The 14,224-nt window shown below is 44.6% G+C and overlaps 1 protein-coding gene across 1 annotated transcript in view; it reads right to left on the bottom strand.

Annotated features, from left to right (window-relative positions):
* Nucleotides 1–5,818: 5,818 nt before the first annotated feature.
* The window catches only part of LOC119393952 (transducin beta-like protein 3), a 44,435-nt gene continuing 36,029 nt past the window's right edge, over nt 5,819–14,224 (bottom strand). The window contains 4 exon segments of the mRNA XM_037661151.2: nt 5,819–5,922; nt 6,481–6,574; nt 11,078–11,236; nt 12,921–12,992. Of these exon segments, the coding sequence (XP_037517079.1) occupies nt 5,904–5,922; nt 6,481–6,574; nt 11,078–11,236; nt 12,921–12,992 (344 nt within the window). The 3' untranslated portion in view covers nt 5,819–5,903.

The raw sequence follows: 14,224 nt of genomic DNA, 5'->3' as shown, positions 1-14,224 counted from the left end.
GCCTGCTCGAGGCTTAGCGAGTGAAGGCGAAACGTTGGTTGAAAAAGAAAGAAAATTTGGGTGGCCCGGGTAAAAATTGTTATCCGGGTGTTCCCCTAGACTTAGCGAAAACGTGGGCGATAAAATTAAGGAAGATTTAACACAGTAGACCGGTAAAAAGCATAACAGAAGGCGGAGCCGATGCGGAGACGCCCGCTCATCTCGACGCCCCCTCACGGTCCTCGCGCGAGTTGGCGCTGTGCTCGCGTGGTGGCGCCAGCAGCTCCGCCTGGCGGGAGCGAGGTTATCCGGGCGCTTGTGGGAGAGCTCGTTCCCTCTTTGGCGGCTTGGCGTGGTCGGCGATGGTTGGTTCCCGGAAGCGTCCGCGGGTGCGATAATGCGGCTCGTACCTGCGCGCCCTCGTGATGAGTCGGCGACACCACATTCGCGGTACATGACATGTGTTATGTTGTTTTTGTGTGTTATGTTCTTTGTGTGTTGTACTGGCATTATATTGTATTATTTATAATGTAACTAGTAAAGAAGATTCGGCTAGAGAGCTCGCCGTTGTAAAAATAGTCAATAAATGCCACGTGTTCGTTTCCGCGACGCCGTGTACTTTCTCCGTTTGTTCCGACAGAGGCGCTCTTCAAGTACCCTACACCATAGGCGTGCGCAGGGGGGGGCAAGGGGGCCGAGAAGGGGGGGCGCAAAGTCAGCCCTATACATTGTAGGGGGGGCGAGAAGAGGGGCGCAAAGGCAGCCGCATACATTGACATAATAGGGAGGGGGGGCGCTGCGACGAACCTTCGCCCCCCCTGAAGGGGAACCCTGCGCACGCTTATGCCCTACACGTCATCCTCGGTCAGCGTGAGGCCACCGCCCAGCCTCCTAAGAAATGAAGAGAACACTGCGTCATTCTGGCGGACCACGTGGACGAGTGGATGGTAGTCGAGCGTCTTCCAGGGGTTTTCTGTCTTCAGCTCCCTGACTTGCCTGTTACCGTGTCGATTGAGACTGTGAATAACCTGTCCCGATTACCCGCATAACATGAGCTGTGGTATGCGGGTATGTGCCACACGTGACTGAATAAAAGGGTGTCATGACGTACACAACAGGCATTCTGCGTTATTCATGTCACGACGAATGATTCGCCTTCGTCATACACTGATCCCCTGCTATGCCAATTTTGGTATATTACAAGCTAAGTAGACGACCATGAGAGCGCCCCGACGTAGACAGACTATGCAAATATGGGTTATTTTATAGTGTGGGATTCCGCTACTGCAAAAAAACTGGTGTTACAGGCCTGGAGCTGTGCACTGTGCGAACGTGTAATTGTTAGCCTGGTGGTGTAGGTGTGAAATATGTCAACATCCGGGGAAGCACACTACTATTGTGTCAGGACACAATAGTAGTGATTGATACGCTTGCTTTGATCAGGACATGGAGCAAACACAGCGAAGTCGACATTGAAGCGCAAGTTTCCATGACATGCCGGCATATAGCTAAATGCATGAACAAGCAAAACTTAAATATGTATGAACGAGCATTTATCCTCTCTTTTCCGATTGTTGATGGCAGTGTTCATAGTCACCACAATGACTGCACATGATAGTCGTCTCACTATGTCACATAAAAGCAGCGCCACTTTTACACTCGTAGCAATAAAAGATTGAGCTGCACATCGTAACTTACACACAGGGAAAATGCTTACGAAAAAATAACAGTAAATGAAGGTCCAGCAGCCACATACACTAAAGGAGGGCCACAAGACAGTGCAGTTTACAGAAATGCGCTATATGCATTGCCGGGCGGTGTCGAAGACAAATGTATCTAGATACTCTTTGGGTATCTTGTATCTGTATCGCGATACATCTTTCAAGACGAGTATTTGTATTTCCGATACATTCACTAATGTATTGTGTATATTACGATACAAGATACTGCTATAAAAACACCGCCGTGCGAAACAATAAACATTGGCTGAACTCCACCTCTCAAGCTGATACTGCTGTCGCTATGCCACCTGAATAAAAACTAACGACAGTGACATTCTGTTATCTTTCTGCCAGAGTCGTGGTGAAATGAGTGGCCACGGCTCTGGGCATTGGCTTCACATTGCATCAGCATTTTTGACGGCCGCACACGGCAAGGAAACGCCATAGCCTTTGAGAAGCGACAGGCTGACGGTCTGCACGCCGTTTGTTTCGCTCGAAGTACGTTTGAGAGCACTGCAGTACAGTAGCGCACGAGCACGGACGTGTGGTTTTATTTCGTATTTCGTGGGCTTTGTTTGAAAGCAGCAAAAAATCCCCACGCACCATGTACATCAACAAAAAAATTGGATCGGTCTTTTTCGAATGCCCTCTACGTCATGACTAAACGCACTTGGCCCTAAAGTGAATATTAAAATGCTGCATAATTAACCTTAGTTATTTAACCGCTTAAGCGCAATATAAAAAATACCATGACAAGCACCAGACGACGGCAAGCCATATGTCATTGGTAGCATTCAGTCACGGCTAACCACTTTTGTAGTATTTGGTACTAGATAAGTGAAGCATCCTGAATACTTATTCATTGTGATTGATAGTCTGTTATGGAACCGCCTTGCTATTTCACTCAGATATATTCGCTTTCCTTTTTTAGGTCACTGTAAAGTTTTTTTACTGTTACAAATCACCAGGTAATTGGGGCTATAAGTGGCAATAGTGTGAATAGCAGTGGCATCATGCGGCTCTGTGTGCCACTAAAATATTTCTGAGATGTTTGTGAGTGGCACAAGTTCTCTTGGAGAAGAAATGTTAAGAGACTGTAAGTTAGTGAATATGTTGGTAACGAACCCTTTACGCTGGCAGATAAGTAGAATCTGAAAATTGCAGTTTTATGTTCTCGATATAAACACGACGTGCCACAAAAAATATCATTATCAGCGTTGTTGCTGCTCTACATGTCGGGTGAGCCTGTATTGCGAGAATACACTTACGGATAAGGTAAGACTGCCCAGCGGTATTTGCATCATCGTGCAGAGACTTCTTATGGCAACACGCTAGCTGGTCAGAAGGTACAGCAGCTACACCCATTAATTACAAAAGTGACAAGTAAAAGCCACTGATAGCACAACTCATAAAGAGCTGTCATGTTAAGCGGCCAAAGAAATCCCAATAAGTTGTTTTAAACTAATGTACAAACAGATATTTCATTAAGATTAAACACAGTTGGTTGCAGTTAAGAAATTTTCAAGCCTACATTTCTGGACATATGTGTTTGCAAGCTTCTTCATTATATAAATCTATAATAACAAATTTGAAAATGTATCGAAGTATCGTATCAGATACAATTATCTCAAATACTTCAGTGATGCTACCGAGGACTTCGGATTTGGAGCAATTTTTGGAGCAGCAAAATTTCCGTTTTAGAGCACTTTGGAGCAGCAAAATTTTCATCTTGGAGCACTTTGGAGCAGATAATTTTGCATCTGGGAGCACTTTGGAGCAGCGAATTTTACATTCTGGAGTGCAATACAGAAGCATATTGCATTAACATTCAAGCACCTGAGTATTATTATGGGGCTCTTATGAAGGCTAGAAATATTTCGATTCATTGCAAATCTCATGGAAAAAATCAACTCAGGAGCATAGGCGTGCGCACAGGGGGGGGGGGCAGGGGGGGGCGCAAAATCTGCCTCGTACATTGACCCTTGCGATAGCAATTATATGAACACTCTCGACGCATTTTTGCCGTCGGCGTTGCCGTAATTTTCCGTATAAAGTCCAAATTAATAACATCACCATGCGCATTCTAGCCGCGGGTAAAAGCTCGCGAGCGCTGGCGACGAACGCGGCTGAAGCGGAGATTAAACTAGCCGGCCATCTGTCTCCGTCGCACGCGGAGAGCGCATGAGATAACATCTTCCCGCGTGCGGGCCTGCCGTCGATTGCTCATCAAACAGAGAGGAAACGCCCCGCCCGTCTTTCGTAAGAAGCATGAAGGGACGCCAGGGGAGCGGAAGTGGGGGGGGGGGGGGAGCGCATCGTTCGAAGGGCGCAGTCGCTTGCGCGCGCGCTATCTCGAGGCATCAGGAGACGGATCGTAAACTTGCTGTGCTCTCAACGCTTACTTCGCGTTTAAAGAACTCAGAGCAAAAAAACGCTTCGGTTCCTGGAGGGGCCATATTCGCTTAAACCAGCGTTTTGTTGAGTTCGCGAGATCGGATCCAAAAGAGTTAGCTGCTAGTCTTACTTCGTTTCACAATACAATTTTTGGTATCGCATTCATTGCTTCGCTCTTAAGCGAAACTGAGTTTTTTTAACCGTTAGCTATTGACCCCCGAAAGCGAGGGGTGGACGTGTAACATGGCGTAGCCGCTTCACTGTGGGCCGTCAGCGACGGGCCCGCTACTGACAGCTGCGCATTTGCGGCTGCTCCGACCAGGAGACATGATTTTACTAATGAGATGACATTTTTAAAAAAGCAAGCAAAAAATTCAAATTGGAACCCTAGTACGTGAGCTCGAAAGGGCAGGGCCTTTAAGGGGTATTTACCGCAGAGTGATTACAAACTCGGACGCGTGCTGGCGTAAAGAATTACGAAAAAGCTGTTCTGGATGAAGAATTGAAGATCCATGGATAAAGTATATCTGACGAAAAGTGTCAACGCGTTTCCACCGTTCGCGTGCTCTTCCATAAACGCGAAGCAAGGAAAATTCGATATTGTCCCATTTATCTACTGCGAGCGATCCCAGATTTCATTCCGCGATGTCCGGAAACAGAAGTGACAGACATTTTAGCGGCACTCATGTAGTTATTACTGAACATTGCTTTCCTTACGTGCCATGCGACGCTTGAAACGAGCTATCAGCAGCGTTTCTGGAACAGACGACGTCCGCCGATGAATCGCCGTCGCACTTTCTCGCTACCGATAGGCCTAGACGTCACGAGCCTCTGCGGAGAGCGCGTTTTGCTGTCGAGCCGACTTGCAGAACAGAAGCTGCGTCGGCACCGTGCATGGCATCGTGGCTTACTCGGAACGCATGCGCGAGCGCTATTTATTCAGCGGAATAATTCTTGGTCCATGATTGGGACTTTATTGGCAGCCCCAAGATCGAGCTGCACATGTTCCGACGCGCCGGCGGTGCGATTGCCGGTGATAGACGGCCCCAAACCCGAGACTTTGGTGCAGTTTGGCGCAAACTTCGTCGATATTATCAGGATGGCGCAGTAAATACAATTTGGCGCACTTTGGCGCAGTTGGCGCAGGAGTGGAATCACTGAATACTTCTTGCCCGAGTATCTTGTATCGTATCACGATACAATTTCAAGGTATCTTTGCCCAGCCCTGGCTATATGCTTTTTGGATTGAGTTAAGTAATTGTAGAACTTGCGAATTGAATTTCGTTAGGCCTCAAATTAGAGCTAAATATTATAGGCCTTATGTCTAAATCTACTTCCCACAATTCATTAGGCATTTATTCTTAATACCCCTAACAAATTTCATCATGTGTTTGATGATTTCCAAATAACAGCATATCTGCATTTAACATATATTTAAATATGGAAATCAGAGTTGGCTTCTATGCAAAGCTTTTTCATCATGAATTCCGACGTGGCAATTCTCAAAGTTCTGAGTCCCTGAACAGCTAATATTACTCCTCAATCACGTGCTTTCTTTTAATCAAAAACACTTTGGCGTGCTTGTTATCACTCCCTAAATGCACGAATATTTTTTTCCAGTACAGGAAAGAAAAGAGACTAATCTCTTGTTTTCATTCGTCCACTTTTAGATATTCATGGCAAAAAAATGTACATAAATCACTAGGAAGCACAACCAATCACTACCCTTGTGACGGAATCGTAAAATATACATTTTATTTATAACAGTACATAACATACGGTGGCTGTGCTGAACAGTTCATGTATGCCTTATTCAGGCCTCGGCTCTCTGAAAAAAACAAGGTTCGCACAAATTTGTAGCACAATGTTAATGTAGAATCAATATGTATAACACGTACATCTACAGACACTATAAATGTTTGTAGACGTACGTGTTATACATATTAACACTAAATGTTAACAAGTAGCAAACATCAACTAAAACACAGAAGGCAGGAAACTGAAATTGAATAGGATCAGGTAAATATTAAACACTGCAGAGGCAAAGTGAACATTAGATGTCTTTTCATTTTATTTAAGAAACATTTTATTAAACGGCAGTTGTAATAATCTGAAAAAAATTCTTGTTGCCTAAAATTAATACAGAGAAAAAAAAAAAAAGATCGTTACAATGACTTGCTCAAAGGGACATACGTGCTGCCCACATTTTTCTATCGCCATATTTGCTCATTTGATAATCAAACATTGAACTTATTGGCTTGTTCTTGCAACCTTGTAACACTCTACAGGATTTACGTTAGCTTACAGGAATTGCTAGTTTTATTGCACTTAAGGAAGGACAAGTGTATGCAGTATAGTAATGCGATTTTACAAGTGGTGTACGCACCCTGTGCTGAGGCCCGCCATCTTCATGTTGCACCACAGGTAATCCAAGAACATCGCCTGCTGCTTCAGCCTACTGATGCGCTGAAAGTGCCGCTCTGTGGAACACAATGCAAGACGTGCGTGGCAAATTATTTTAACCAACCAGAGAGCTTTGCTGAATCTTTTTGGGCAAACGCATGCTCCTCAGTTAATATCTTTATAAAATGTGCATGCAGGAGAAAGCATTCATGCCTTCTTTTTTCCATCATCAATTCAAATGCTGAGTGTGCGTTTATTTACTTCTCTGCCGGCAAAATTGATACTGGAAATCTTTTTTAATCATGTAAATCAAGAGAAGTGAACACACAGAACATTTTCATCAGCACTGGACAAACACCAAATGCCTTTAAGTTGCACAACACATTAAACATTTCAATCACTTGCATAATGAGCAACGTAACAGGAGTATTTGAAACAGATGTCAGCAGACTTTACAGAACAAGCTCATATTCAAATATGCAGGTGTTCGACAGCCTCTGGTTCACATTCTAAGTGAAACATTTTCGGCTAAGCGTTTGTCATACTAAAGAATCATCACCAGAAACTGGGGCATGAACAGCCTGTGCCCACAATTACATTGGAAGCGACGTGTACTAATCAATTTGTAGCAAATTTTAAAGCATGATGTCAATCCAAATATACATTTCGTATCATGAATCGTGTCATGGTAACAAGTGCAAGCGAGCTTGTAGATGGAGCAAAGCATATTAATTAGGGGTGTGCGAATATTCGAAATTTCGAATATTTTTCGAATAGTGTTTGCTATTCGATTCGATTCGCACTGAAATTTTACTATTCGAACTATTCGAACTTCCCAAAGACAAATGCAGTCAACATCCGGTTGAAAGTGACCCCTTCAGATTTTCAACATGCTTCACCTCAATACACTCTCGTATTGCGGCAAAGCTGCCTTTCAAGCTCCGTTACGGTCGAACTTAGCCAAGAGACAGTCAACGTCTGATATTTTCAATATGCTTCACCTCCTCACACCCTCGTATTGCGGCAAAGCTGCCTTTCAAGGTCCATTAATGTCGAACTTAGCCAAGAGACAGTGAACGTCCGTTGGGAAGTGGTCCCTAGATTTTCAATATGCTTCACCTCATCACACCCCGCTATTGCGGCAAAGCTGCCTTTCAAGCCCTGCTACGGTCGCAAATGTATTAACTCAAGAAAACGCTGGTTCCAATATGGAGATGAAAGATGTGGCAGAGTTGGGGGCTCAATTAATGCTGTTTTGGACCTGAAATTTGGGCAGGAAGTCTGAAAAATCGGACGCCGAAGCTTTTTAGCATCCAAAATTTCAGATGTTCTTATATATTGACGTCTACGAGGCAAATTTGGAACTCCGGACTTGAAGGGAGCACACCTTTGTCCGCCACATCAGTTGGCCTTCCACAGCAGTTGAAAGAGGAGGAGAGGCTGAGGAAATGGCATCTCTGCCTATCACATGTAAAGTGTTGTCGGCAACACTTTGGTTGCACCAGATCATGTACATAAATACAATTCGGCATCTACATTGCCTCACTCTTGATAAGAAAGACAACTATGAAATATGACCCCACCAGCGCTTCATCAACCTAGCGAAAAGAAACACTTTCATGTTGCGATCTCACAAGAACATACTTACAGATTCTCTGCAACTTTTTCTGTAAATTCACTTCGAATTATTCGAAAAATGTTTGAGAAATATTCGAAAATTATTCGAAATTATTCGATTCGATTTGCACTCAATTCTTATTATTTGAATTCGCTTCGCACCCACAATTTTGCTATTCGCACAGCTCTAATATTAATCTTTCTAGACGTGTTTACTTCTTTTTCCATTTGGACAAGACTACCTGTGTTATGCACGAATTGAAGCAGTGTTGAACTTTTTCCAATTGTTACATACACTATGCAGTCAGCGTAGCATGCTTGGGTTATTCTGATTTCTTTGTCATATTGCGACGCACCGTCATGCCCCCAACCCAGTAGTGGTTTCGGAGCACTAACTGCTAAGTGTAATACATGTTTCTCTTTTTAAATTGCACTATAGTATTTCTCCTGTCATCACACTGCATACAGGAGCTGGCACTGGCACTGAGTGCCCAGTGTGACCCAAATTGCCTTTCCAACAATGTTTCCTATTCAACATCAACGTAAATAATTTATATCTACAGCATCTGGATTCAATAAAACATTTTCGTAAGACCTTTATGCAACTAATGTTACCTATGCGACCAACTATTATGATAAGCAAATGTAATTATGACTTGTTAAAGGAAAGCAGATTACTCAAACAAACTAGGAATGGTTTCAGCACTATTAATTTGTAGTCGCCATTACCAGTCCACTGGAGTTATGTACTTATAACAATGTCTTTAGGGTGACACCAGTACCTACTACTACATTGGTAGGGCATAATCTAAGTGAAGCACAAAGCACCAAAGTGCTGCGAGAAATATAGGTCTGTGACTAGTGTCTTTACTGCTTTGTTCTTTTGTGTCCATTCAATTTACGCTAGATCCACATAGTGACAATGCAAGACCTAAAAAGGCCAACAGTCAGTCCTACTGTAGCAGCAGCAAATGCTAACTTAAGTGCTGATCAATGACAAAATGATGGTGCTTGTACTTACATTTATTAGCCGCCCACATATTTTCTTGCATAAATCACTTTTTGTCATACACAACTTCTCTTTGTGCTAACCACCGTTCTCATTGGCTATGCAGATTTCAAGCTAAGCCTTTGAGTGTTGCAATAAAATAACTTCTTATGGTCACCTGCCACCACTACTGTGCCACTTTAGAGAACACGGAAGGCAATGAAAACAGGTCATGAGTAGTTTTGCCTCCAAGACTGGGAGCACACCTGCAATCTCAGAGGCTATGTTGCATCCCCACTGTCAGCCATGTGACAGTGCGTGTGCACTATTACATGGCTGACACAAGGCTCACACATGGCTCACACTGTCACATAGCATTTCTTGGCAGCTGCAGAAGACAATATCATGGCACCCAACATTTAGCCTGGCATATGTTAATGCACAACTGACATACAGTCAAACCTCGATATATCGAACACGGACATATCGAATTATTGCCTATATCGAACGGTTCCTATATCACGTGGGAAATCGCATGCATTTTTAATTTTTTATTTCGAACGAAGTTTGACGTATAATGCATATATCGAACTCGGCCACCCCAAACCGCCCGCGCTCCGTTGACAGGCGGCGAGCTTTCCCGCCGCGCTCCGTTGACAGGCGGCGAGCTTTCCCGCAACTCTCGAAAATAGCGGTAGCGCGGTGGGCGTTTACGACTGCTGCACACATCGATGGCGCCGAGTGCGCCACTTGAACGTAGCGGCATACGCACGCCGCAGCCTTGCAGCAATGACGCACTGCACTTGTTGCACCAGCTCCTCCTTGATAGTATCGCCAGGCATCCGTCGCATCGGTCGTTGTTGTGCTCGTGTGTTAGGCCTGCCGCGCGTTGTGGTGTGTGTAGCGATGGCTGCAGACGCGAAGAAACGGACGACCCTGACTTTTGCAGCAAAACTGGAAGCAATCCAGGCTGAAGGCGTGGGATTCGGACCTGGTGCGTCAGGGACGGAAGGTATGCCTTATCGTCGATAACTGCACGGCACACCACACCGATGCCCAGCTGAGCAACATCGAAGTGGTATTTCTGCCGCCCAACACCACTTCGAAGCTCCAACCGTTGGACCAGGGCATTATCCGCACATTTAAGTCTATCTACAAGCGTCGGCTGATCGACATTTTGCTTGTAAGACTCCGGATGGGCCAAGATCTGAAGATCGATCTTTTGGGCGCCATCCAAATGCTCAAGGCGTCGTGGGAAAACGTCAAGCAGTCGACGATAGCCAACTGCTTTCGGCATGCGGGCTTCGGTGGACGCACTGACGAAGCATCAGTGGAAGAATCCGAGGAAGCTGAGTTGGCATGCGCAGATGAAGAAAGCGAGCTCGCCGAAACGTGGAGCAAGCTGGAGAGCTTTGTTGGTGCGGAGCCGCAAAGCATGTGCATCGAAGACTTCGTTGGAGGTGACGACAGCACTGGTACAACGGCGGAGCTAACGGATGTAGAGATCGTCGCCGAAGCTACCGCTGAGCAGCCGAATGAAGACGCTGCCGAGGTGGATCCTGCAAGCGCTGATGGTGCCCCGCTCCCGACATCAGCTGAGGTCGTAGCCGCTTTGGCCCTTGCGCGCCGCCACTGCAGCGCGATTGAAGGCACCGGCCTTTCACTTGTGGATCGCCTGGACTATGTTGAGGACGCAGTCGTCAAACACGCCATTGCCAACAAAAAGCAGGCTACTCTTTTTCAGTATTTTAAGCCAACACAATAAATACTTTGTTTGAATCTTCAAGTGAGTATTTACTGCACCACGATTGGTTCGTTGGTTGTTTTCCACAAGTTCTTGACGCATTTTTTACGTGATTTTTTATATCGAATTCTGGATATATCGAACTATTTCGCGATCGCCGTGCCGTTCGATATATCGAGGTTCGACTGTATTTATCAAGAAGCGCCTGTGAGAGTGCTTGTGGGAACTGACCTGTGTAAGGTATGAAAGCTTCAATGGTGGCACGGCTGTTGGGCAATCCCAGCAGGCGCTTCGGAGAGTACGACTTGAGCACGACATTGAGAACTGCCTGCGCCGCTGCACTGTGCTTGCTGTTTGTGTTCCAGGTGGAGGCAAACTTGAGTAGAAGGTCTGGAGAGATGAGAGGTAATTGAGCTTATGATTTCTTCAACATTGTGCTTTTCCATGGAGTTTGTTGGAAACTGTCACACGGGAGTAGGTATGATGTATGATTACAGAAAGAGAGAAAGGAAGGAAAGACGGGGAAGTAAGAAGGGGGAGATCTCCTCTTAGCTATCTTGTACTTGAAAACGAGAAAGGGGGTACAAAAGAATGAAAGGAGAGTTGACGAAGGTACCACGAAGTTTTCATGACAATGGCAATATCCGACTAACCCTTAACAACGTTACCAATGCGGTCACAATGTGTTGTTCAATCCAGCGTCTCTAAGAAAATGCATGAACGCCTCTACAGTCATGGCCCTAAAATTTTTTCTCTGAGCAGGCAGTTGTCCAGCTTGACTAGTACGGCTGACAGTGCTGCTTTTTGGTGGGTAAGACAGGGGCACTCGCATAAAAGGTGAGCTACTGTTTTGCTGCAGCAGCCGAGTCCACACAGTGAGCTAATAACCTATTGCAATGGTACAGAAATAAGCACTTGAGATTGCCACTCCAAGTCATACATGGCCAAGATGAGGATTAACATTCCAAGGCAACACAAAGGCTAACAGAGGCAACATAGTGAATGGCTTGAAATCTCATAACACTCGATTAGGGATGGGCGAATATTACAGCAATTCGAATATTCGAACGAATATTACAATATTTGTATTCGCTTCAACACGAATTTATATTATTCGAAATTTCGAAGTATTCAAAATGAACGAATATATAATCCCCCTGTAAAGGTGGTTTCACTGCGGCATGAGCATGCTATGCCATGGAACCACCCATCCAGGGGAAATCTGCACTGCCGCAGAGCCACACACTTCAAGGTTATATATACATATTACCTTCACCTCAATTAATTACTTTTTTTATTTTAAAAGCGTGTTATACTAGCCTATATGCACTAAGCATAGTAACTTTTAAAACGTAACGTATTGTACCAGTTACAACTTGCACCCTACTGCTATACAAATCTTGCTACTATTCAAAGTTTCTTCCACTTCACTTCGATACAAAAACAAGCGACACTAACACAAGCCTATAGCTCCAATTCATAAAAATATTGTGCAAGTTAGTTGGGTCATGATGAAAATACTCTTTTTTCTTAATGATATGCGACATCTATATACTATTCGAACTATCTGATTTGCTATCATGCAACCAAATCACTATCTGCCTCGAATTCGCTTTGAACCTCAAGCTTACCATTAGCTCATCCCTACACTCAAAGTTCTTCAATGTAGACCTAATACTCAGAGCATGGATATGTTTGAATTGCAACCCCCGTGATGTGCTAATGCAGAACAGGAACAGAAACAGAATCTGCAACCTTGTTTCCAGCAGTTTTTGCCTGATTTTCTTAAGCCTAAAGTTCAGATGCTTGGTATGACTGTGTGAATGAAAGCCGGCGAAGGCTGACTCAGAAAGACCGGCCAATCACGCATCTGCAGCTGTGTCATACTTATCAATAACATAACAATGCCAAGAATGATAGCATAATTTTCTACAACAAGATCTGAGCTATAGACTTCTTACAATATGGTTCAGCTGAAATTACAATTCTTAACTTGCCCGCTGCTAAATTAAACAGCCCAGTATTGGTTAGGTGCGGTCCTCACGACCATATTGAGCAACCATTAGAGACTCACCTATTTGGTCTTCTCTCAGTGGAGACAAGGCTTTTGTCAGCTTCTCGTCACTTTCATCCTCCAAGAGTATTTCTAAAGAAAAGAATCAGGATGAGTGCAACTCAAAAGAATCAGGATGAGTGCAACTCCATTTAGACACCAACAAGTGACACAGAAAAGATGTATTAAAAGCTTTAAAAGTGATATGCGCTCATCTAAAGATGATTTTTAGAAGACAAATAGGCACTGAGTAGCATAAGCATCTTAAAGGGACACTAAAGGCAAATACAGTAAAACCTCGTTAATTCAAAGTCACTGGGACTGTGAAAAACTTTCGAATTAAGCGGGTTTTCGAATTAACGAAACATACATAAAACGGGATGCAAGGAACTTTGAATTACTGAAAGTAATCAGAGGTGGTCGTATGGCCTTCTAGTTTGTGGCTCCAATGGTTGTTTTCCAGCAATACTTGGTCCCATTTTTGCCGCGAACTCGGGAAAACGGTAGGCCTCGCTGCTATCAGCGCAAAAAAAAAAAAGAAAAAAGAAAAGAAGAAGCCTCGTGGTTAGCTGAAATGCGTGCCTGCGGAAAAGAAGGCGTGCTTCACTGCAGCACAGTGGTGACACGCGGGCAGCGCGTAATGATGCGACCATTCACCCATTCTTTCTGGTAAAATAAAGAATATGATAATGGCCAGTGTGACGGAATCCGCAATGTGTTCTGGCTGGAAAACATGATCATTGAAGTTTTCACCGAGTTTCGAAGTAGGCGTTACAGGCAAGAACTCCGCCAGCAGTGCAAGTGCGGAAATTGCCGAAGCAACCGCCAATCGGAGGTTCGCATACATCATGAATTCCGTCAGACCGTCCTTTATCTTTTCTTTTCCCAAAAAGAATGGGTAAATCATGACGCGCTGACGTTGCGAGAAGCATGCGACATGCTGCCCGCGTGTCACCGCTGTGTTGCAGTGAAGCATGTCTTCTTTTCCGCAGGCGCACGTTTTTAGCTGACCACGAGACCGTGTCTTTTTTTTTTTTTTTTGCGCTAGCAGCAGCGAGGCTGGGTTGCTTCAACTGCCACTCATTGATATCGCTACACTGCATTGCCCTGTGGCTCCTAAGGGCCGTCGCTTCCGCGGATTTGCGGCGAAATCGGGATCGGGAATTGGCACATGGCGCCCAAAGTTTTCGAATGAACCGGGCTGGCGCTGACCGCCGCTTCAAATTATCCACTCAGATTTACATTGCACAATACGGGACCACAGAAACCCTTCGATTTATGCGAGATTTCGAAATAACCGAGTTCGAATTAACGAGGTTTTACTG

This window comes from Rhipicephalus sanguineus, chromosome 5, assembly GCF_013339695.2.
Source record: "Rhipicephalus sanguineus isolate Rsan-2018 chromosome 5, BIME_Rsan_1.4, whole genome shotgun sequence".
NCBI classification, from domain to species: domain Eukaryota; kingdom Metazoa; phylum Arthropoda; class Arachnida; order Ixodida; family Ixodidae; genus Rhipicephalus; species Rhipicephalus sanguineus.
This window is presented reverse-complemented; position numbering and strand designations above follow the sequence as displayed.